General features: G+C 40.4%; 1 protein-coding gene across 1 annotated transcript in view; it reads left to right on the top strand.

The window, feature by feature from the left end:
* LOC101469944 (copine-8) overlaps positions 1-24,389 on the top strand; it is a 105,125-nt gene that overhangs the window by 64,814 nt on the left and 15,922 nt on the right. Inside the window, exons 9-14 of the mRNA XM_004553920.6 lie at positions 453-557; positions 5,047-5,088; positions 7,948-8,023; positions 11,731-11,784; positions 11,900-11,961; positions 23,847-23,893. Coding sequence (XP_004553977.1) covers positions 453-557; positions 5,047-5,088; positions 7,948-8,023; positions 11,731-11,784; positions 11,900-11,961; positions 23,847-23,893 — 386 coding nt within the window. The remainder of the gene's footprint in view (positions 1-452; positions 558-5,046; positions 5,089-7,947; positions 8,024-11,730; positions 11,785-11,899; positions 11,962-23,846; positions 23,894-24,389) is intronic.

Below are 24,389 nucleotides of genomic sequence, written 5' to 3'. Positions count from 1 at the left end.
TCCGTTTTTCTGCCTCTCGGTTGCTCTCAACATAACAGGTCATCCACTCGATTAATGTTATCCTCACTTCACCTGCGTCTTGTCAGCTCCACTTCACATGTGAGATGTGTGCAGGTGAGCTCAAAGTGAGCCCGAGAGCAAAAAAAGGAAAAAGTAGCATGACCGTAAATGACAGCACTATCTGGTAACCTGTAATGACTCTCCCGCTGAGCTGAAATGACACCAGTGTAAATAAATTAGCAGAATAATGGAAATCAGTCTTCTTTTTATCCATTTTCTTTATCTTGGTACTTCCGTCATATATGTAGTAAGGAATAGAACTTATTGGTTTAGCAGTGATAGCAGCAGTAAACCAAAGCCAAGAAATACTACTCGGACAAACACCATTAAGCTGTTTTGGCTTTACAGTGTTGCACTTTCCTCACTGCCTCTCCTCCTTGTTGTCTCTGCAGGTTTACCATCTGCCATAAGACAGAGGTGGTGAAGAATACACTGAACCCTGTTTGGCAGGCTTTTAAAATCCCTGTTCGAGCTCTTTGCAACGGTGATTATGACAGGTATGTCTCTTTTTTTAGACAGCAGCTATTATGGCAGGTTAAGTACAATGCAGCGACCAAGACGGCCATCTGAATCATCCAGGGGAGTTCTTTTCAGTACGAAAGGCACTCAAAAATGCCATTTTCAGTAATACATGCACCTCTGATGATTTCAGTGTCTGATGGCCTCTTCAGGCTGCGTAGCGCTAAAACATTACATGGGTGTCTGTGCCTTACTTTCTCTCCCATCTGCTTATTTTAGAACAATATTATCTATAGGGGGTTAATTAGCGTCAATTATTGTGTCACTTTTTTATTAGGGTTCATTTTAAATCACAGAAGCTGCCCATCATAGAGCGTTTTCATTATGATTAATTTGTGAGGTCTCTTACTGTAAGCCATGTTTTGGAAATAATCCTGAAATTGATGTAAATAAATGTGACAGTGAAAATATATTTACTGTATTTTGCAAGGAAATTAGCATTTGTTAAATTGAGTACAGTGCGAATGAATAATGCATGATACTGTTTGCAGCTGCCAAGCTTAAATATTACATTTGTCAGTTTCAGCAGGAGGGAAAAGTTGATGAGTGTAGATGCATGATTTAGTTTTCCTCTGGAAAAGTGTTTGGCTGTCATGTTTTATAGTAAGATTACTTCATCAAAGTCGGTGCATGTTTATACATTTGAAAGCAGCGTAGCGGTTTGACTTCTAAATGAAGCCTGTGACTGATGTGTCATCCAAACAATGCTTTTAGAAATATGCTTCATAGTCGCTTTGGAAGAAAGAACATATTATTTTCTGGTGGTCGGGTTTATATTTAGTTTAGTGGGGTCAATGCACAAGAAACAGACTGCTAGAAATGGTTTTGTCATACCAGGATTAAGTGAAGCAAAGATCCAGAGAGCAGCATTTCTTCATTGTCTGCCCCCAGCATTTAGTTTGTACAATTCAGTCCCCACACACACTCACACACACTATATGTTACAAAATATCTGATCTTATTGTTTTTTCCATTGATTTAGAAACTGATGTTTGTTTTCTCTTTAGATTTCTTTGCAAAAAAACTGGCGATGAAACAGTTTAACTAGTTAAGCACCTCAGTACCGGGGGCAAAAGGGACGAGATCGCAATTAATCAGTTATAACACAAGGTCAGAAATATAAGTCTCGACGTGTGTAGCATCCACAGAAACATCTGAATCTCATATAAACCATTTCTACAACCACCAGAAAAAGCAAAGACACCAAACAGTTACGTGATTTGTTGGAGTTAAATGTGCATCAAAGCATATTTTCAAAGGTGTTATATGCTAGAAAATACTTTTAAAAATTAGGCGATGGAAATTAAAATTGTTCTATGTTTGAGTCACAGTACCTTTGACATAGTAACATCTGCAGTAATATTTACACCTCTGATAAAATTCCACAGGTATTAGCTTTATTTCGATACCAACATTGTATACACGGAGTTCGTACTTGCAGAGAAATACTCCATTTAATTTGGGCATTTCATTTTCGAGCAGAAAGCTCAGAAAACCCTGGGGGCCTAACCGGTTAAAGATGAGCTTATTTGAACAAATGGCAAGAATACTTATTCGACCGGAGGCAAAAATGTATGAGTCCACTCCTTAAGATATCTACATATTTTGGTTAGCTGTTTGTTAAAATTTCAGGCAAGCAATGACATTGCTCATGTTGATGTAATCTGTTTGAATCAAAGCAACTCTGCAGGGAAGGGACAGCTTTAAGCATCTAATGTAATGTCTTGTTCCTGTCACACAGGCCTAGAGAACTGCTTGCAAGTATCTGGCAACCAGTGGTCACTAGAGGAAAATGTGTATTTCCTGATCAGTCGGTGAATAATTGCTGGCAGCCGCTAAATCCACAGGATGCAGGCTTAGAGAAATGTCAGTGATCTGCTGATAAACACTGATTTTAGGGAAAAGTGTGCATTGCTGGAGGTTGCTGTCAGCGGCTAGTGTGAAATTGGTCACAAAGTGGTTTACAGTGATGCACCGAAAACTTTCAGGGGATTACTTTGATTGCATTTGGAGTCACCAGGTGAATCATCAGTGCAATGAAAGCTTTAAAACTGTAGTAGTAAAGCAAAGCTTTTGCTTTGAAGGTAAAATGTCTCATTTTCTGCTTTGCTTCAGATTTTGTAACTATCACTTTGCTGACGGTGTCTTCTATATAAAGCTTGGGTGACTGTGGCAATTTGTAAGCAACTAAAGCAACAACTGGGATCATCACAGCAATCACCCTGTTGGTGACAGCCAGCAACTACTCACCCACCAGTTGGAGATACATTTTTCTCTAGAGGACTAGTGGGTCTCAAGGCCTCTGAATCTTTAAACAAGCTGTTTTAAGTCCTCTTCTTAAAAGGCTACCCAGCATTTCATTCAGCTTTCTTTTAAGAAATTGTGAACTTTGCCAAAGATGAGCATGTTAGGGAAATCTTTCTCACCAAACTCATGCACAGCCAAGAGGAGAAAAACTGAAACTGAGCATTTGCAGCACCCTGAACTACTAATATCCATCCATCCATCCGCTTCCGCTTATCCTTTTCAGGGTCACAGGGGGCGCTGGAGCCTGTCCCAACTGTCATAGGGCGAGAGGCGGGGTACACCCTGGATGGGCCGCCAGTCTGTCGCAGGGAGAGACAGACAACCATTCGCACTCACATTCACTCCCAAATGCACAACTATGGGCAATTTAGATTGATCAATTAACCTACCCCCATTAACTGCATGTCTTTGGACTGTGGGAGGAAGCCAGAGTACCCGGGGAGAACCCACGCAAACACGGGGAGAACATGCAAACTCCACACAGAAAGACCCCGACCATGTCACCGTGCTGCCCACTAATATCTACACCATATTAGTAGTAAATATATGCCCGAATATAAGGAGGAACATTATAGGTCCCCTTTAGAAGTTTTACAATTTAGGCATAAATACAAAGCTGACACATTTTTGCATAATATCCTCGAATATCTTAAAGAAACATCGCTATGTGTAATTATTTGTTGTGCAACATCTGTTTTACTTTACATCTCAGCAGAAGTCCAAGTGAGAAAGCAGATTAAAGCAGATAAAAGTGTGTGCCTCTCTTATGACAGCCATGTGAGTCCCGTCTCCTGCGTCGACAGCAGCTGTGTGGGAAAAGGGCACACAACAGGGTTTAACATAGCTAAACTAACAGACAGCAGCATCGATCTGAAGTTTGGTCCAGTAAGCTTACTGGATGAGGTGAGACACAGCGTGCCTTATCAATAGAAAAGTCAGGAAGCTCAGTGGAGTCGCACACAGAAACACAGACACGCAGGAGTCGAGTGTGTGTTTCTACAGTCTGGGAAAATAGATAACGGGGAGCTCAGGCTGGCAAACAATAGGGAACTGTGTCTGTCTGTGCATAGATGCTGTGGTCGGCCTGCAATCACTTGCTCACTCTCACTCAAGCACACACACACACACAAACATGTACATTGAGGCTGTGAAACTGCTGTCAGTTTCTCATCACATCATCAAAGCTCACCGTGACAGGATGTTTCCTGCTGAGCTGTGGCACAACACCGACTTAATAAGACACCCGCCTATATAAACACATGAAAATACATTTATGCCAGACAGATCAGCACGTACTTGTACCTCTCCAGGAGACAACGTTACGCCAGCCAGGAAACACACTCATCATCAGAGTGCTCATCATTATCAGACAGCCCATTCCCACTCCTTATCTTTACAGCTTTCTTTCCTTTAATGTCCATCTGTCTCACTAAGCAGCTCTAATGATGGTTTGCATTTCCACTCTTTCTCATACTGGGAGATAAAAAGGATGGAAAAAGTGCAGCTTTGGCTTTGATTTCCAATTAGATACTGCAAGTTTAGAAAGTGGTACAGCATGCGTGCTCCCAAACTGCTTTTCACTGTGAAAACAACAGCCTTAATCGACTGGGATTATATGAGTACTCATTCTCTCCAGCAGAGTGTTTTTTGCTTCCTCTGTTTTAATTTGCTGTTTGTTCTATGCCCCACCACACACAAACACACACACCCTCCATGTGTCACTCCCTTTTATCAGGCAGAAATAACCCTCATATTGCAGATATTAGTTGATGGCATGATAGCGCAGCATTATCTGCCTCCTGCAGACTGTTCTGTTTTTATTTATTTTTCTACCAGCTTCCTCATAAGCTACAATAGGATGCAGAAAATAGATGTATTTGGAGATGAGGTGTACAGTGACAGGCAAACAGTGTGTTGGAATAAAGATAAGCTGCAGAATGGATCTGCTTCCACTAAAAGCTCCATGACATCGAAGAAAGAAATTGGCATTCTTCTGGTCTCGGTGTACTTCATCATTTTGCAACATTGTGTCTTACTTTTTAAATATGTTGCATGGTGCAAATAAGCATTTTAATGCCTCCAGGAGTATAAAATTTAGCTGCACACCAGCAGAAAAAGTTGTTTTGTTAACCTGATTCTAATCTGCTCCTCCCCTAACAGAACAATCAAGATCGAGGTGTACGACTGGGACAGAGACGGCAGGTAAATACTTATAGTAACAAGTCATCTGTCGTGTAAGCTTTTACATTACAGGCTCCAGAAGCTCACTTCACTCAGCTCACGTAAGGTGTAAATACTCTACAGCTAAAATAATAAATGCTGGCATTTCTGTGCTGCTGCTATTGCTTTTAAAATCAGATTTACAGACATGTATTTTTGCTGTTTATATTACATGAACATTTTCAAATGGTACAAACTTCAAGGCCTGTTGGACTGAATTTTTTTCAGGGATATGTAGTTGTGTAATGCTACAATTGTCATGTGTGGAGTGTGAGTGAGGTGGACCCAAGAGCAGACACGGGCGAGGAGATGGGACCGAACTTTAAACAAAAACCGAGCCTTTTATAGCTGATGTCAGAAGGCAAAACAAAAGCAAAGACGAGTGCAGGGAAGACAACTAAACTGGAAAACACACTATGAAAACCTATGATACTAATTACTGTACAAGACTATGAAACAGTGATTAAGCTATGACACTGAAGACTAAGTCTATGACTGTGACTATGAGAACCGTGAAAACTGTGACGACGACGAGACATAACTGGGAAGGTTACACCGACAACGTGACACTGAACACAGGAAGAAAGAGGACTTAAATACACAAATGAGGAGATCAGGGAGGTAGAGACACATGAGGAAACAGCTGACAAGAATGAACATAAACTAAGCACATAGAACATGGAAACAAGACTTTCAAAATAAACAGGAAACATGACAAGACGCAGACATGCCACGAACTTGACAACAAGAACCACAGAGACATGAAACATGACAGGTAGACACACAAAACAGGGAGACTTAAAACAGGGGAGAAGACACAAAACGATCCACAAACAAACGACTAGAACAGCAACGTAGGCATCGTAGAAATTAGATAAACTAAACTGAAACTAGAACACAAATTAATAACAAAATACGCTAAAACTCAAACACTGGGTCACACGACCCTGTACCATGGCAACAATCATACTAGAGACAACAGTGGTTGGAGACCACGAGATGACCACATTTATTGTTACATTTTGCAGTGAACGTCAATCCTTTTTCCTTTGAAATCGTTGCTTTGAAAATAGCAACAGGTCTGCAGCCACTCGCAGCCAGTTGCTATTTTCAAAGTGATAAAATGCGATAAAATGGCAATAAGCTGGAGTCAGTCTGCTATCTTTTGCTTTCTGTTAATTATTGTTCTTAATTATTTGCAAACATTTGCCAGTCGATCTGAGAGTGACTGCAGACAGTCTAAGTTGGATGTTCCTAATGTTAAGATGAGTTATGAACACATTTCCACCTCCATAAAGTTGTTATGAGAGGGGAAAATGATGGTGGCCCTGAGAGGCCAAACGGACTGCAACTTAAAACACTGGCAATAAGAAAAATGCTGCAAAAGCCCACAAAACACAACGGAAATAGGAAACAACAGATTTCCAAAAGCACAAGGGAAGTGTTTCTGGGGAGACAATAACCCGACGGACCAGTTGCAGGAACCAAAATATGCTAAGAATTGCATCGGGAGACACTTAAAAGAATTGGAGGATCTATCGATTTTATGAGGAAAGAAAAGATGAAAGGTAAGCGTGTTAGCTTAACTATTAGCCTAAAAATCCGTTATCAGTAATAAATGAATCATGATAAAACACGACTACCATATTTTGGTTCCTGCAACTGGTCCGTCGGGTTATTGTCTCCCCAGAAACACTTCCCTGTGCTTTTTCCTATTTCCGTTGTGTTTTGTTTGCTTTTGCAGCATTTTTCTTATTGCTGGTGTTTTCTTAAGTTGCAGTCCGTTTGGCCTCTCAGGGCCACTGTAGAAAATAGCTATAGCTTTTGATTCCTTCTCAAGCTGCAAGCTTGTTTATTTCTTCTGTTAAGCTGAGCATTTTAATATGGTCGTCTAAGGTGATTAACTGGGCTCAGATTATCTTAATTGGTGTAAAGGTGGGGTACAAATCAATATCTAATAAGGTGTTCTGCACAAGCAGTTGATCAGGAACAAGACAGAAAAGATCAAAGTAATAACTGTTAAAGCTCTGCATTTTTACATTTTTCAGGATAGTTTTCCAGAACTGCTGAGTGTGACTGTAAGGCTTTCAGGGCTTATTGTACAGATATTAATCTGATATGCGCTGATAACCTCAGTGCTAGCAATCACTGATAAACAGACAGCAGTGCCTCTCCTTATTACTTCGTGTCTTGATTGCGTTAACATTCAACATGTCAGCTTCCTGCACCCAGTTAATCCCTAAGTCACACATAATTAACAGAAGTCTATGTTTTCAGTAGGTAAGAAAGCTGAGTACACGATCGTCAGCGATTGACTGCTTAATGACGAGTCTGGATTCTGGCTGCTGGCATTCAGACAGAAAGAAAACGCAGCAACATTTGTCAAGCTGTAGTTTAACAGGGAGTTATTTCTCTATTCTTTGTACTTTGGAATCTATTCAGTGTCACTCCTAATCTGAGCCATAGTGTGTTGGTGTATCTTTTTCAGTGGGGAAGAAGTGCTGGCAGTGATTTTTGTCCATGAAGTGTTTTAATCCTGCTTTAATCCTCCGTTACAACAAACCTCCTAATTGTTGCTCTGAGGTGTATATGATGTTGTTTTTTTTCTGGGATTCTTATCATTTCATGTTGATTTAAAAACTTCAAACATAAAATGGAATCTTGTTAAATCACAAGACGACAACTTCTTTTGCCTTTTTTTTTTTTTTTTTTTTAGGTTTTTTGGCTTTTTAATGATCTCTGGATTAGAAACTAGAAAAATTACATTAAAATTAATTGACAAGATTGAAGTTTTTTCAAGCTCTCTTTCTTGTCTCCTTTCTTCTTCATTTCTGTTTGTAGTCATGACTTTATTGGAGAATTTAGCACCAGCTACAGAGAACTATCCAGAGGACAGAGCCAGTTCAACGTCTATGAGGTGAGTTTTTCCTGCATGTATAGGAATGTTAGTGTATTTAAATTCAAAGCTGAAGCTCCTATGGAGACCAGTGTACAGGTTTTACAGTGTGTTTTGGGGGTTTTTTTTGTCTGGAACCTTTCTGCTGAAGTTTAACCTGTGTGTGATGTCATGATACCAAAAATGTAATTAGTTCCAATCCAAGGACATTTACAGCATTCTCAATGCTCAATTTTGTACTGCAAAAAATACACTGAACTTTAAATAATGTAAACAGTAAAAAAGAGAAACAACTGTACAGAACAGAAAGTGTTAACGTTCTACCAAGTTTCCTACTAATGGTTCTACAAGATATAACATTAGTTACACTATGTTAGCTTAAGCATTTATATAATCTTAGCCATTGCTAAAATTTTAGTCTAGTGAACATGAATGATTTCACAGTAATAATGCCAGCTGTCTCAAACACAGGATATTGAATGTTAAAACAAGCTGAATCTTCCTTTGAGCAGATCTAGTTACCAGACTTTTAAGTGACAATTTTGTAAGGTTAGACTAAAGCAGTCGTAGGTGTACACACTCCCCATCAGTTCCAGAGGAACTGCAGCCTCAGTCAATACACTGAAAGAGTACAATTATGTTTTCTGAATTTGGCTTTCACTGAAGTCAAAATGTATCGTAAGTGTTAGGGAAAAATGAAGAAGGGACTGACTCTAAGCCAGTTTTAATAAAGCCAGTAATTTGAAGCTACAGATTTTCACAGATACAGTTGATGTTGTTGCTGATAGCATGAACTTTGCAGTAGATGGTATATATCGCACGCCATTTTGAAGCCTTAAGTTCAGCATTATATCTATCACTATATTTGTGCTGTTGCAAAAAATGATGACATTGAGATGAGAGGGTGAAGTGCTAATTTATGAGCTAATGCTAGCTATCATGGTTAGCAAGGTGCACAGATACTGTTTAATTAGTGCAAACATTCAAATAAAAAAGCAAAATTTCACTCACCAAAGATGAAAATGCAAGTTTTGTTGGTTGGTTCAATTATAATAGAGCAAATGCCTTTATAAGTAAGTAAGTAAGTAAGTAAAAACAAGGCACTTTGACTTGAGGCGTTAAGAACTAATAGCAGATCAAAACAATAAGCATCGAATTTCTGTTTGTCTAACTGTAAGGGCAATCTTCATTTTACTGCATACACAATATGAAGGATTAGGAACTGCAAATGTTACTGACATTTATGATATATAGTCAGTTACAAAGCTAGTGTAAAATTCAAGAAAGAGCAGAAAGAGAGTAGACCAGGAGCTGAATCTTCTAGTGAGTTTTACAGTTTACATTAACTTACGTGCTTTATAAACCCACTGTTAAAAGCCTTTTCTTTTTAAACACATATCAAAGTTCATCCTGTAGTCATAAAGCTAATAGCCTACACCTAAACAAGGTAACCTCTGACCATAATTTACTGTTGGATGCTGCCAAACACAAAAGTTTCTATTACAACTGCAGCCTTTCATCCTGAGTAATACTGAGAGGCAATTCAACAGCAAATATCGAAAAATATCTTTGCAATAAAATAGGAGGATTGAGATTGTTTGGTACACATAAAAAGTACTGAACCATATGGCCACATATATTATGTGGAGAAATAATTGGGGAAATTACTTGCTTGAAAAATTTGAAAAGTGTAAATAATAATAATAAAATAATAATTTCTCCTGGCAGAGTGAACCAAAACTAAGCCGAAACTCCTTTCCATTCTGCCTGGCTGTCTGTGACACACACACAGACACACAATCTCTGACAGTTATGATGGATCGCTGGCTTGTCTTCTCCCAGGAAGAGTCAACATTTCTTGATTAACAGGGCACCACACAGAGAAGAACGCACACAGGGGAGTCTCATTTTAAACAGCTGCTGTTTGCCTAATAGTCCTCAGATGTGCGCGCACACACACACACACACAAGTCATTTTGGGATTTCTGGCCTTTTTCGTGGTACTGCTTAATCCTCGACTTGCAGCAAGCGAGACAAAGACTTTGCAGTGTTAAATGCATTTTGTTTGTGTGTCTCTGTGTGTATTTGTGTCACAATCACATTTCAATTCACCTCCAGAGCCAAATGCGTCCTTGCGGGTGCCAGTCCAAAGTGAACCAAGGAGAAATGCATAAATCCACACATTTGTATGTTGTTTCCCCGAGGCCTTCTGTCTTCCTGTTTAACCTTGGCACAGCTAAATTAGACCATAAAGCTCAGATTTAATATCCACTGTTTGGCATTCAAAAGGAGGTTGTGTCTGGTCCCCTCATCACACAAGTCTCTGAATGGTCCTAGCATGGTAGCTGCTGGTTTAGGGAAGGAAGTATCTGAGGACCGATGAAGGGGATATGAAGTATACTGCAAAGCCACCTCAGCTATCACATATTATCCCCACAAACTGAAGCATTTAGGGCCAAGCATGCTTTAATTTTACAGAATCTAATTGGTATTACACTGAAGGATGTTATTATGTTTGCATATAAAGTGAAGACATCTCCCTTGACCTTTGTGTAAGTCACATGCAGTAGACTATTGAGTATTTTTATGAGCAGTCATATTTGAGGAAGCTTTGTAGGAATGCACCAAAAGAGAATTATCAGCTCCTTTATTTCCCAAAACTCTGTTGAGATAGTTTAACAGTATTTTTGGCTGTGACACTAAATTATTTTTGGAGAAGAAGCTCTAAATGTCCATTGCATGTTACTTTCACAGGAGGAGATGGTGCACAGATGAAGTTAAAAATAATATTTAAAAAATAGCTGCTGAGTATAATGGAGCTCTTACCAGATTTAGCAACTGAAGAGCCGGATAATTCCACCAGGAGTTGCCTACTTTTATCAGAGGGCTGGAAACATTATTTTTAAGTAATGTTAACATTGCTCTGTATCTGCTACTGTTTGCTTACAAGGTGTAACCATTAAAGCTTGACTGATTTAGTAGTGGGATGATATTAGCTGTTTGCTGATCTATTGATATCTGTGGCGGGGGGGCGCGGTGTGCTGCCTCGCCAGCTTAAAACAGATGAATTGGTTCCTGTTGTTGTTATTGGTGTTTGTGTGTGGCGGCTGAAAAACTGCAGCCGTGTGTAGGATCCAGCAACCAGTAATAAATTATGCTGAAAAGTGTTGAGATGTGGTTCTCATCTATACAGGTTCCCCCAGTCCTACAAGCTGTTTATTCTCGTTTACGTGCCCCACCCTCCCTCTCTCCCCTTTTCAATTCTTTAACTTCTTCACTTCTATGTAGTACATGGGGATCTGCCAGTCCCCTTTGAGGCCTTCCCCGAACCGCAGCTCAATTCACGTTTAAGCCTTTCACCTTTATCTGCTAAAACACTGTTGAATATAAATGGGACGTGGCTTTATTACTCAGATACAGTGAAGATTGACAGGAAAGTGGAAGGAAAGACATGCGGCAAAGGGCCGGCTCCTCTCAGCTATGTGGCATTTAGTCGCCTGCTCATCCAAAACTGACGCCTAAATCGCCAAATATCGTTATCTATCTAAAAAATCCTATATCAGTCTGGCACTAGACAATATGACAACTTTGTGTTGTTGTTTTTTTTTAAAAAAGCAAAAGTACTTAAAACACGTTACCATTTCTAAACTTATAAACGACACTCAAATTAAGGGATGGATTTACAAAGTATATTTGAATTTAATGGAGAAAATGTGCTCTTTCTTTAGGTGGTAAATCCAAAGAAGAAAGGAAAGAAGAAAAAATACCTCAACTCTGGAACAGTAAGGAATGATTTCTGAACTAGATTTGAAATATGGCACTCTTATTGTGTCAGACAGAATAACTTTGTTACATCATCGACAGTGCTTGGGCTGACTGAGGTGTTATCACCTACAGGTAACCCTCCTGTCATTCCTGGTGGACACTGAAGTCACCTTCCTGGACTACATCAAAGGAGGGTAGGTCAATGACTATGCAATCACCGAGCCCACGCTGAGAGTCGGGGGTTGCAGTCTTTTAATGAGGATTGACATGCTGGGTGTGCTCGTCGCTGCTTGGATAACGGCCCCATCACTGCTCAGTGTCTGCAATGTGCCAAAGATAATGATCCCTCAGTGTGAGTGAATCAGATGGAAAAAAAGTGCATTTGCATGTGAGAGGAAGAAAGTGAAAGGTGGAGAGGGAGAGACTGTCCTTGTGTGTAATCTTGTATTGTGTTTTGGCACTTGCCCGAGCCTCGTGCCATCGTGTGTGCTCGTTTGTGTGTCTCTGTGCATGTGCTTGTGTATGTATGTTGCTCAGGAGGGTTGACCGCGTGCACCCAGGCGTGGTGGAAATGCTCGCCCACTCACTCTGCTTTCATTAGACTCACAGACAAGAGGACATTAGACACAGACATTAGATTCACTGTCAACGTGGAGAAAGGTGTGTGTGTGTGTCTGCAAAGTTGCGAGTATTCCTCTTTTCCTGCTGCCTTTGGAATTCAGGAGGGGACACAAATAGATTTTTTCTCTTCTGCACAAAACTAAAATGTAATTTTTCAACTACAGTACAACTAGTAGCAACTCCCCAAAAACCCTGATTACATTAAAATCTTCATTCTCATTAAAACTTCAGAAATCTTTAATCAAAGTTTAACCTCCTAAGACCCAAACTCTTCCACGACATGCATTTTTAATTTCTCTTTGATATTTGGGCATATTGGGGCCCGATGAATGTAAAAACAAAGAATTACCAGATTTTTTTTTTTACCTTATTTTTGTTTTTAGGAAAAATGAGAGCCACATATGAGGATATTCATTTAAAATTTTGAAAGAACAGTAGCAGTATAATGTCCTCATAAGTGGATATCAGGCCCATGTAGAGCAAAATTGAGTAGTTTGGTCTAAATAACCCAAAATGTGATGTCCACATATGTAGACGGCAGGTCCTAGGAGGTTAAAGTAGCCCAATTAGACTTTAATGTTCAAAAATGTAAAACTTTTACTGCAGCACCTCTTTTCTGCCTCTTTTGCCCTCCACGAGCCGTCAGCTGCTAACAGAAAGCTTAAGACATTTTGTCCCTACCATTTGTAGAAGGATCATTTTACATATAAATATAGCTGAAATCACAGCAGAGGCATTTGCCTAAACTTAGTGAATGGTGATATCTTTCTCAGACGTCATCGCTGTTATAACATTAGTATTTTAGCTGAGCAGAGTAGCAAAAAGGGTTGAAAAAGGGCTTCAAAGTGACAGCTGGCTTATATTAGTCCTAATGGCTGTGTTTGTGTCACTGCTTCATGGTCATTTCATCTGACAGCAGAAACAGAAAAATATGGAAATGAGAGCACTTTTATTGGGAACTCAAGTGTATTAAAATATAGTACATGTGAGCATAAGGGAGTGGGAGAGAAGCAAACGTAGGGTAATGTAATCTGTATGGGCCAAATACTGAATATAAAGGAAGTTTACTATTGTTTTGGGGGACATTGCTATCACAATAAAAGCCAGGAGCTTGGTCTTCAGCTCCTTGGATGCTTGAAGTACAGGAAAACTGGCTACTTTGTTCTGTTCTCTGTCAACGTGATCCCACACTGCTTCAACAATGTTGCGGTCTGGGCTCTGGGGAGGCCAGTCCATGACTGATAGTGTTCCACTGTGTGTTCTTCTATCCAGGTATGCTTTGATTGCATTGGTAGTGTGTTTGGGATCATTGTGATGCTGAAAAATGAAGTTGTTTCCAATCAGAAGCTTCCAAGATGGTATTGTATGGTGGATCAAAATCTGATGGTACTTTCCTGTTTATAATTCCATCAATCCTCGTAAAATCCCCAAACCTTGACATAGCCTTCACTATGTTTACCAGATGACTGTCTGATGGCTTACTTGTTTTCTTTCCCAAAAAATGCTTCCTGACAGTTACTCTTCCACCGAGATCATTGCCAATGAGGCCTCGGTGAACAGTAGATGGATCAGTTGACTTGGTGGATTTCTTTCCTATTTCTTAAGGGCATAAATTTAAGATATTAACCATCTGTTGTATGTAGTTTTTTTTTTTTTAGAACTGTCACGTCTTCCTTGTCCAGTTTCTTAAAACTTTTTGAATTTAAAATGGGTTCTTTGCTACGACTCCAAACTAATTGTAAATTAGTGGACAAAACACTGGTTTGTGCCTTGAGCTACTACTGAGCGATTCATAAGTGTAAAGCGACTTAACAAAGGGGAAAAAATGGTCAGGCACAAAGACTAGATGGACAATTAGCACAAAAAAGCAGCCAATGTCCAAAGAGAAACGTTTTCCCTAAGGGACACATTTAGCTTACTTTAAAGCAGCCACACTCAAGGGTAACAATAGATGACATTTCTACAGTTGCATATTTAAAAGCATCATCACTGTATTTTTCATTCCCTCCTTTATCGATTTGTTTTTGTTTTCTGACAATAAAACTTAGTTCACTCTCACTATTCTCACGCCATCAGTTAAAGTAACACTGAACTCACTGAATCAGAATCAGAATCAGAAAGGGTTTTATTGCCAAATGTTGAGCGGGTTTACAACATTAGGAAATTGCTGCGGTGCTTCAGTGCAAACATACTGTTATAAATTAAGCTTAAATAGACATGAAAATAAAAATGAGAATAAGAATTAAAAGTGCTAAGTAGATAGATAGATATATACATGATATATACATGAGTGCAGGTGGTGATCAGTGCCAAACATGGAATGATGCAGTGAACACAGCGTAGGGTGTTAGTGGTGGGAACAGTCATACGGTTATTGTTCATGTGTCCAACAGCAGAGGGGAAGAAACTGTTCTTATGGCGAGAGGTTCTGGTGCGAATGGACCGGAGCCTCCTGCCTGAGGGGAGCAGGTCAAACAGACTGTATCCAGGGTGAGAAGGGTCAGCTGAGATCCGAGCTGCACGCCCCAGTGTCCTGGAGGTGTACAGGTCCTGCAGAGATGGGAGTCTGCAGCCAATCACCTTCTCAGCAGAGCGCACAACACGCTGCAGTCTCTGTTTGTCCCTGATAGTGGCTCCAGCGTACCACACGGTGATGGAGGAGGTGAGGATGGACTCAATGATTGCGGTGTAGAATTGCATCATCGTCCGTGTTGGCAGGTTGAATTTCTTCAGCTGCCTCAGGAAGTACATCCTCTGCTGGGCTTTCTTAATGACGGAGGTGATGGTGGGCTCCCACTTCAGGTCCTGGGTGATGGTGGTACCCAGGAAGCGGAATGAGTCCACAGAGGTGATGGGGGTGTCAGTCAGGATGATGGGGGGGAGTGGGGCTGTGTGCTTCCTGAAGTCCACAATAATCTCCACTGTCTTCTGGGCATTCAGCACCAGGTTGTTGTGGCTGCACCAGGACACCAGACGTTCAACCTCCCTCCTGTAGGCAGACTCATCCCCGTCCGAGATGAGTCCAATAACGGTGGTGTCATCTGCAAACTTGATTAGCTTGACAGACTGGTGGGTGGAGGTGCAGCAGTTAGTATACAGGGAGAAGAGCAGGGGAGAAAGAACACAGCCCTGAGGGGAGCCGGTGCTGATGGTCCGGGAGTCCGAGACATTCTTTCCCAGCCTCACATGCTGCTTCCTGTCCGTCAGGAAGTCAGTGATCCACCGGCAGATGGGATCAGGCACATTCATCTGGGAAGCTGCCTGTCTGGTGCTGCAGTAAATAGCAGACGGACTAGCTGGTGGTGGTGGTGGTGGTGGTTGGGTATTTATCTGCTAAAAAGTCTTCTTTTACTACTAACTTGGGAAAATACTGGAATGTTGCAAGACCTCATTTTTGTTCTCGTCGCGAGACTACTTTAAGACTGGATGCATGTTTAAGTTCATTGTTATGCTGCATGAATACATGTTTGACTGGTATGAATCCTCTCTGATTGTATTGTGATTGGATGACCTTCTAATGAAATAATCCCAACCATAAACATTTGGCCATTCAGATCCTCTGTGGTGCCTGCTTTTCACATTTTTTTTGTCTTCAACCCCTCTAGCAGCTCCCCCCATTTAAACTTCACAATGAAATAGCTGTCAGTGTCAATTTCTTAGTTTCTACAACAAACATATTCACAGTTATTAAACGGTAGCTTTTGCTTTCATTTGAATTACGGCTTGTTTCGTATGCCTTGTTGCCTGAGAGTTTCCCCCGGGCCCATTCGCAGACAGGAAACCAAGCTGTGTGGGGAAAGAAAGAATCAAAATGTTCTTGTAAATAAAATGGACTTTTAGCCATTTTAGTCTTAAGGGATTTTTTTGTGTTGGCATTATTAGAGAGGTTTTTGTCTGTCACAATTTACAGAATGAGAGACGCAGCTTCTGGGAAAAGCCGATAAATTGAAACTCAACTGGCCCGAGTTGATTTTTGATCTGTTTCTTCGGAGCATCAATAGCCCCGATTAGAGGCACATCATTCTTTTACTCTAATAAGCTTCTCTTATAATAATAACACATAAAATGCCATCAAGATAATAAAATTAGCCAGTCACAGTGCATACTAACACACATCTCAGCCAAGTGCAGAATCCTTGTTTTGTTGTGCCAGTCCATTCCCGTTAGCCACCTCTCTATTTTCAGGTCTGGTTTCTTTTAGTCTTCTGCAGTCTGCAAGATATTACATGATGGCAGGTTTAGATTTATTTATTTATGTGCAAACAACAAAAGTCTACTTGTTTTTACTCCACTACAAAACTACATTTAAAAAGCACAAAGAAAGAAAAGGGATTTTTAGAAAATGTAGTGATATTCCCTTAGGAATAACAAGAGTGAGCTGGGGGTGGTTTGTGCTCTCTGAGTGCTTCTTGTTTCAGTCCTCAGTTTGGCATTTCCACATCTGATTTTACCCAATTCTGCTGTTAATTTCTGATTCATGCCAAAGCCAAAAGAGCCTTAAGGAAGTGCTCTTCCTTTTTCTTTTCATGTTTTCTTGTTAAACGTTCTGAAGTTGGATACATTTTAGACTCTGCCTCCTCTCAGTTTTACGTCAATCCCTCTGTGTCTAAATTTATTCAGAATTGGACCGCTCATGTGCCGTCTAATCCCTCGGCATTATTCAGACCTCTCTTTTTCATCCTCCTCTCTTAGCCACTGGGCCATGGTCATTTGATTCTCATGCTTTACATATCAGACTTAATTCTGATGTCATCCTCTCTGTACCTCAAGCCTTAAGGACCCTGAGGTGCTCTTAGCTTCTAGCCAATCTCAGGCTCTAATAACTTCCTATACCAAGTCTCTCGTACCTCTCACTCTCCAATGTCAGATCTTCGCATCTCTCAGATTTCACCATCTAGTCTTCAATGGCCCTGAGCAAATCACAGACTCTCGTTTCCCTGTTTTTGACTTTCAATAATCTTTTAGTCAATCTCAGTCTTTCAAAGCTCTCCACGTCCAATTTTAGGCCTTCACATTTCCCCAGTTGCATGCTCTCATACCTCTCCGTCTAGCCTGTTAAGGCACTGAGCCAATCATAGCACCTTATTTCCTTTTTATTTTCTGGCTTTTGGCAATGTATAGCCAATCACAAGCTCTCATGTATCCCATACGCTCTCTGACAGCCTCTAGCCAATCAGGCTTTCATTTCTCCCTTTCCTTGTGAATGGGCTGCTAGTCTTTATCCCAAACTTCCTTCTTCTCTTTTCTAGATTCACCTTCTTTTTTATTTTTACATGCTCTTGTTTGCATCATTTCCCCAAGTTCAGTGTGTGCTAGGTAGCTTTGTTATCATACGAGCTGAAACTTCTTTGCCATGGAAAAAGGGTCCTGTCATGGATCCTTTCCCTCCATCCGGGACTACCCAGGGGGATTTTGCTAACTCCTGTTTTTGCAGTAAAATTAGTTGGTTTTTTTTCATTATAATGTTTATTCATTAACTTTTTAATTAGCTGGCTATAATACGCTATACTGACTGAATGCTGCAAAATCTGACCAGTTTAGACATTTGTTTTTGGCAGTTTGTGGAATATTATTTGCACAATTAGTTTTCACACAAATTGTGATGCATTAACAAACAGATTCTAACAGATGCCTCATTATATTTGACAAGTCTTTCTCGATATTGTTTATTTTTTTTCTCTGCATTAAAGAGAATCCTCTTGCCTCTGATCCTCACACTCTTATTTTGAAAGTTCAGTTGCTGCTAACCAGGTGGCTCCACCCCTTACAATAACCTGTTTCCACACCGGCTGGCTTGGATCTGAAAATAGATCTATTGTCCTTGGTTTTATTGAGGTGCTAATGCAGAGACGATCTTGTCCCGCAGCCAGAGGGACTTCAACTCTTCACATCTTGGACTGCAGCTGTGCAGCTGGCACTGTCTTCTGCTCCAGAGATCCACCGCAAGCTTTTGGGGGTCACACTACCCAGAACCTGCTCCATGCAGTAATTCATGTACCAAGCAGAGCAGAAGAAAGAGTGCCAGCTGCAGTGCAAAGCAGTGGATTTCCAGTCTGTCTGTCTGAGAGGCAGCTGAGTTTATTGGTGTATGCATTAAATTTAAAAGTACAGTTTAATTGCTTTAAGAAAGCTTGTGGCTTTTTTGGTTCATACATATGCATTCTCCACCCCAGAAGACATCTAAACTGCATTGGCATCAACAGACACCACTCTGCATTTAACCTTTGGTTATTGTCAACCGATCGCAGCACAAGCCAAAGGTCTCTTAGTGTTAAAATGCACCAGACTACCATGTTTTTTATTGTTTTTTCCTTCCTGCTGTTGCAAGGGCTTGCTCATAGGGAGCATATTATTGTCTGATTTTTACCTTATAATATAAAGTGCTTCAACAACATGACCTTGCTGAAGTGATAGAATTGGTACAATTCCAAACCCTTGATAGAAGCCAGCACGTGGAATTGAACTTTTTAATGCATTTGAAGACTGTTTGTGCCCACAACACTTAGCCAGTGAATTCTTCTGTACAATCTATATGCACAACTGAGTTCTGGTTACAGTCACATGTGGAAATTATTATTCAGAAGTAGTAAGTATAATCCCTGTATTTCTCATATTTGTGTAACGGGAGACAGTTTAGTCATATTTGAATGCTGGGCGGACGAGATCCATATTAGAGGCACATACCGCATGTTTACTTGCTCTGTCGCTAAACTGCTAATGGAGAAATCGCATCATCAAGTCTCCCTACAAACAAGACCGTGTTCCCAGCAGCACCGCAAGTCAGAGAGCACTTTGAAACTTGGCAGTGCTTTGGGAGCGTGAGCTGGATGCTCTTACACGCTTGTGTGACTAAATTAAGTGCCAAGTGCTGTCTCACTGTTTGAAACCTAAATGGACTGTAATGGTCCAGTTGCACTTACTCCAGTTGCATAATGGGCAGACCAGGTCTTTGTGGACAGACACACACTCAAGCATGCACACTCAAACATAAAAATGTAAACACACCCATGTGTGCAAGCGCAGGACACACAGCTATTTAGTTTCTCACACATTTCCTAGAAATCCTTTCTGTGTCTCGGGCTGGATCGACTGGCTACAAAGGAATTTCTTCATCTGGTTTTCCCGTATCTCGCCTCAGTCCTCCCTCCATCTCTCTTCCCACTGCTCTCATCTTCTGATTGATAGCTCTTTTTTCCAGCTTCATCCCAATCAGCTAATTGTTCATTTGGACCTAATTAGGAACTTGATCTGCTGGCAACATTAGCATAAATGACTGATTTTCTTTTTGGGGAGGGAAAGCTTCAACTCACTCCAGAGCACTGCTGCTCTCAGTCTTTCCCTCATCCTTTTGATAAAGCATTAGTGCCACCCATGAATTTCAACAAAGAGGCCTCTCTTTGTGACCGCAAAGATAAAATGATGAATTGTTGGCTGTATCTTTCATTTTGAGTTGTGTCTTTGAAAGCAGCCCTGTCACTCATAGTGACAGATATTGTTTCCCCTTGTTTTGGTTTGTGAGTTGCGCATTGAAACCAGAATAGAAGCAGGAGGGGGCTCTGCTTGAGAGGTTATCATTAGGTAGAGGAGCAGACATCAAGACAAAGATTGGTATTAAAAACCCTTGAAAGGGATGCCAACATTTGACTTTTGGGCGATGCACCTTGCAGATGAACAAGTCCAATGTGCTTGCCAATAGCTGTGTTTGGCTAATTTAACAGATTTAATGCAAGTATGGGTTGTTTATCTCTGTTCTCGTCTCACTCGCTTTACCTCTTTTCCTCTCCTCTAGCCAGATGGATACTGTCCAACCAGCAACATCTGTTTGCATATCATCAGGAGAAGTCACATCACACAACCTCTGATGCTGTTTTTAGGCCACTCAGTGCACTCATGCATACATGGTTCCCACTGGCATTTGGGTATTACAGGAAAGTAGTCTTTCTGTGGACATTTTTTTAAAATGTTGGAACATTCTCACTTTTAGATAAAAAAAGTTCCAGTAACTGTATGACTTTCCTCAACTTTGTAAGTTTTTCTGGGTTTTAAAAAGAAACGCTAATGAGCGTTGGTGGCTTTTAGCCTCGTAGCTGCCAGAATTTAAGCGTGGTTTGCAGAGCTGCTGGCTGCAGTCTGTGCTGAATCTGCAATGAGTAAGCGTGCATTACTGCGTACATCTCAGTATTGTTTCACTTTTGTTTGCTAGTGTCAGACTTCTAAATCCATCTCAGCCTTTGCAACCACACTCCTGTATTTCCTGCCGTGTTGCTACCATGAGTGGATCAAGGACATAGTTTGACACCCTTGGCAGGACTGTGTTTTCGCCCTTAAAGGTTCTAAATTATTATTGTTTGGAGTTGGTGTGTGTGTTATGTACTGTATAATGTTGTATATATACAGTACAAGAGGCATTCCTCCTTTACCCCGAATGCTGCTGACATACTACATATCTTATAGCCGTAGTTATTACTTGTTGAACTCTAACAGAACATCGCGTCGAAAGAAGAAACCGTTGCGAGAAACACATTGTTGGGGTCCTCGAAAGTTTGCTACATGTTGTCACAGGATGATAAACAAAGGGTTTTAGTGATTTGACCTGTTACATTAAAAATTAAACAAAACTATACATTGAAAAAACAGAAAATGTTTTTGTAATTTTCAGTCACTACAAAAAAAACATGCTTAAGACTTGAATATGGAAAATTCCTTTATTTTAAAATAATGCATTGTATCTTATTTTTATATTTTTTTCTACTGTGGATGGGTAAGACCCACAACCCACTGCTGTGCCAATACTGCTGAATGAATATTCCCAGATGTTTGTCAGGTGTATTTGTTCATACTGTACTGTCCATCTGCTGTGCGTAGCTGTGTACATGTCATTAATATTAAATAATGCATTGACTGAGACAAAAACAACAACAACAAAGCACTATCCCTGAATATAATAGGGGATCTTTGTTCTGTTTTCAGTTATTTAGAGTCATGCTTTAGCAAGTAAACCCAAAAGTAAGACGTCTGCTGAAGTTTTGGGGGAATCTGACAAGAGGTGGGCATGTAGACTGCCCAATAAAAATAAATAAATAATGACTTGATAAAGCTGCTAACAGCCTTGAAAAGGTTCAGGGAAGTGTGAATGATAAGGTTTAGTTTATAAGACAGGCTAAGCTCACAGCTCTTCTCCCTGTACTGAAACTCAGAGATGTGATGTTGTGGTGAAGACCACTGCCTGTGAAAATCCCTTATCACGACTGCCAGAAAATCTTGTTTTTCAACCTGTTCTGCAGCAGTGCTCTGCTGCACATCTCCATTTGCTTGCCTTCAGTGCAAAAATGGCTGATAACTGCAGTTGGAAATATTCTACTAGTTATATCATTTATTTATTGCAGTTGCTGTTTGCTGATTTTTGGCATAAAGAAAAAGGGACTATTAATGAAGTGTGTGTGTTTAAAACTATTTATGTGTCGACTGACAGACAGACAGAATGTAAGTCTAGACCAAGAAATATACCATGGAAACCAGCATGTTGCCTAACAACCTTCATGTCTTCACATTTAGATTTATACCTTTAGACTGCAATCCAGAAATATCATCAAAAGCCAGTTAAACCGTAGTCTTGCTCGGATTTGTGTCTGGTTAATAGATGCTGAGCATGAAGCACAATTTCCGCTTAAATCTCAGAAACTCTGACGTCATTTGTATCCTGCTATTAACTGTAGATTTTGCAGCCCAAAATATTCCCAGTCAAACTGTGGAGGTTTGATAATGCTAATCAATGAGAGTGACTCAACAATTGCAACTCACTTCTGAAAAGGACTCAGCCAATATTCCCCATTTTGGAGCTTCTGATGTTGTCCCTGCTTTTGTTTGTTATTTTCTTGGCAGCTTTAAAATTGCACATCATAGTTCTGACTCATCTGATGCAACAATGGCATTGCTGTTTTCTTGCACTAATGTTTCACCGAGATGTGTTAAACTGGGAATTGCATTCCTCCTTTTCTGCCATTCCCTTTTTGTTATTTATTATTACCGGTTGCCTGTTTACTGGGACAAAATTTGACTTCCTCTGTCAGATTTTTATGACGCAGAGTGAAATAAGGTGAGCAGTAAAGAGAGAAAACATAATTTAAGCTGGTGGTCTGGTGCTTTGCCTTTAGGAGGCAAGGCCCTCCTGTACTTGCATCAGAAAAAAGGCACTTTTTCCTTGATATTGCTACTAATTTTGGTTAAATATAGTATAAATATAACAGGTCAAAAACTAGTTATCAATATACAGTGAAGGCACTTGAGTAAACCACCTCATCTTGTTATACTACTCAGCTACAAGTGATTTGCAGCTACTTTGCTGGACTATTTTACTACATAGTTTCTACATTGCTCCAAATATTGATTTCATTCTGTAAATCTTTATGTTAGACAATTTGTACATTTTGTACTGATATATCTGTGATAAGCTAATATTGGGGATTCATGTATACAGTAAGAAACAGTCCTTAAAAAGTTGAATGCTTCTTGAAAAACAGAGTTAAAGTCATCATGATAGGCTCACAGCAAAGAAGTATGAAGCAGGTAAGCAAATGACGGATTTACCATCATTTCGATCTTTCGTGCTAGCAGGGTGACACTAAGCATTAGAAAGTATAACGACATATATCACAGCACACAAAGACGCTATGATTTCAATCAGCTCCACCTACACAGTCTAATTAATAAAAGCTGACTGGCAGCGACTGATCTTTTTCCCTTCATAGAAAAATCAGAGCGAACTTGCTTTTCCATGTAGTTTTTAAGCCCAAAGTGGAAAAACTTTGGTAATTTTTCACTAATAGAATTTGTTTGTACACATGTCAGAGCCCCCCTGCCGTGTGGGCTGATCATTAAATGTGTCATGAACTTTTCGTCGCTCGCTCACTCTTCTTCTGCACCCCCCTGTGTAGCGCCAAAGATGATGAGCTGCTGGGTGTTTAAGACGTGTGTAAGGTAGACAAAGAGGCTTTTGTGTTTGTGTGTGCGGCAGCGAGGTGAGGATTGCTGTTGAAAAAACCTGTAGTGGGCCTACAGAGCTCTTAACCACATCCTGTTCCTGCAGGTTCACAAGTTAAAAATGTTTTGATGAAGCGAGATGTGCCACTTTCTCATCCCGGGTGCCGTGGTGTGTTATTTTTCCTGGTCTTGTTCAGTCTTCCTCCATCTTCACTGCTTCCGCATTCTCTTAGATAACAACTTCCCAGTTGTTCGCAAGACTAATCCAGCGACATTCATGATCTCTAAAGCATGAATCCTAATGTTTTTTGGTCATCCGCAGCTTTCCGACCGTTCACTGAAATATCACAGCTACTTGCTTGAGTGCCAGTATGAGGGAATTCGAAGCCTCTGAATTATGGGAGCTCTGGTGATCCAGTGCCATAATCTGGTCAGACGTTTTTAAACCATCTCTATCTCTGTGTTTTTGTCTTACAAGGACCCAGATTAACTTCACCGTGGCCATCGACTTCACAGCTTCCAATGGTGAGTCTTCTCATAAACACACATTTAGACACACAGAGTGCCCTGAATGCCTGGAGAGCATTTATTCAAATATATGCAGATGGGAGAATCAAGTGTTTCCTAATAGCCCTCTCCATCACACCTGGCGGTAACGTGCTATGATGGCCGTGATTAAAGGGCTGTGTTATCAATCTACCCTTGAGCTCAGTAGTAGGTGGACGATTGAGGCTGTTCAGCCTGTCCTATTAAATGAAATAAAAACTCTTCAACTGTAGTTGTAATAAATGTGTTAGAGGCTGAGGTGCGCTTGATCTTGTCAGCCAATTACAAAACCCTCAATAGCCACCGCAGTTTATTAAAAACAACCCACGTAGCGATATAAAAAGTCGCATACGGATAGATAAAACAAAAAAAATAAGCAACACATTCTCGCCGCTGTAAGGTAATTAGCAGCTAATTTAACTCCATCGCTGAAGCTATCATGACTCAAGTGTTTTTCTACAAATTTACACATCAT

This window comes from Maylandia zebra, linkage group LG17 (assembly GCF_041146795.1).
Source record: "Maylandia zebra isolate NMK-2024a linkage group LG17, Mzebra_GT3a, whole genome shotgun sequence".
NCBI lineage: Eukaryota > Metazoa > Chordata > Actinopteri > Cichliformes > Cichlidae > Maylandia > Maylandia zebra.
Note: the sequence above shows the minus strand (reverse complement) of the source record. Positions and strands in the feature narration are given on the sequence as shown.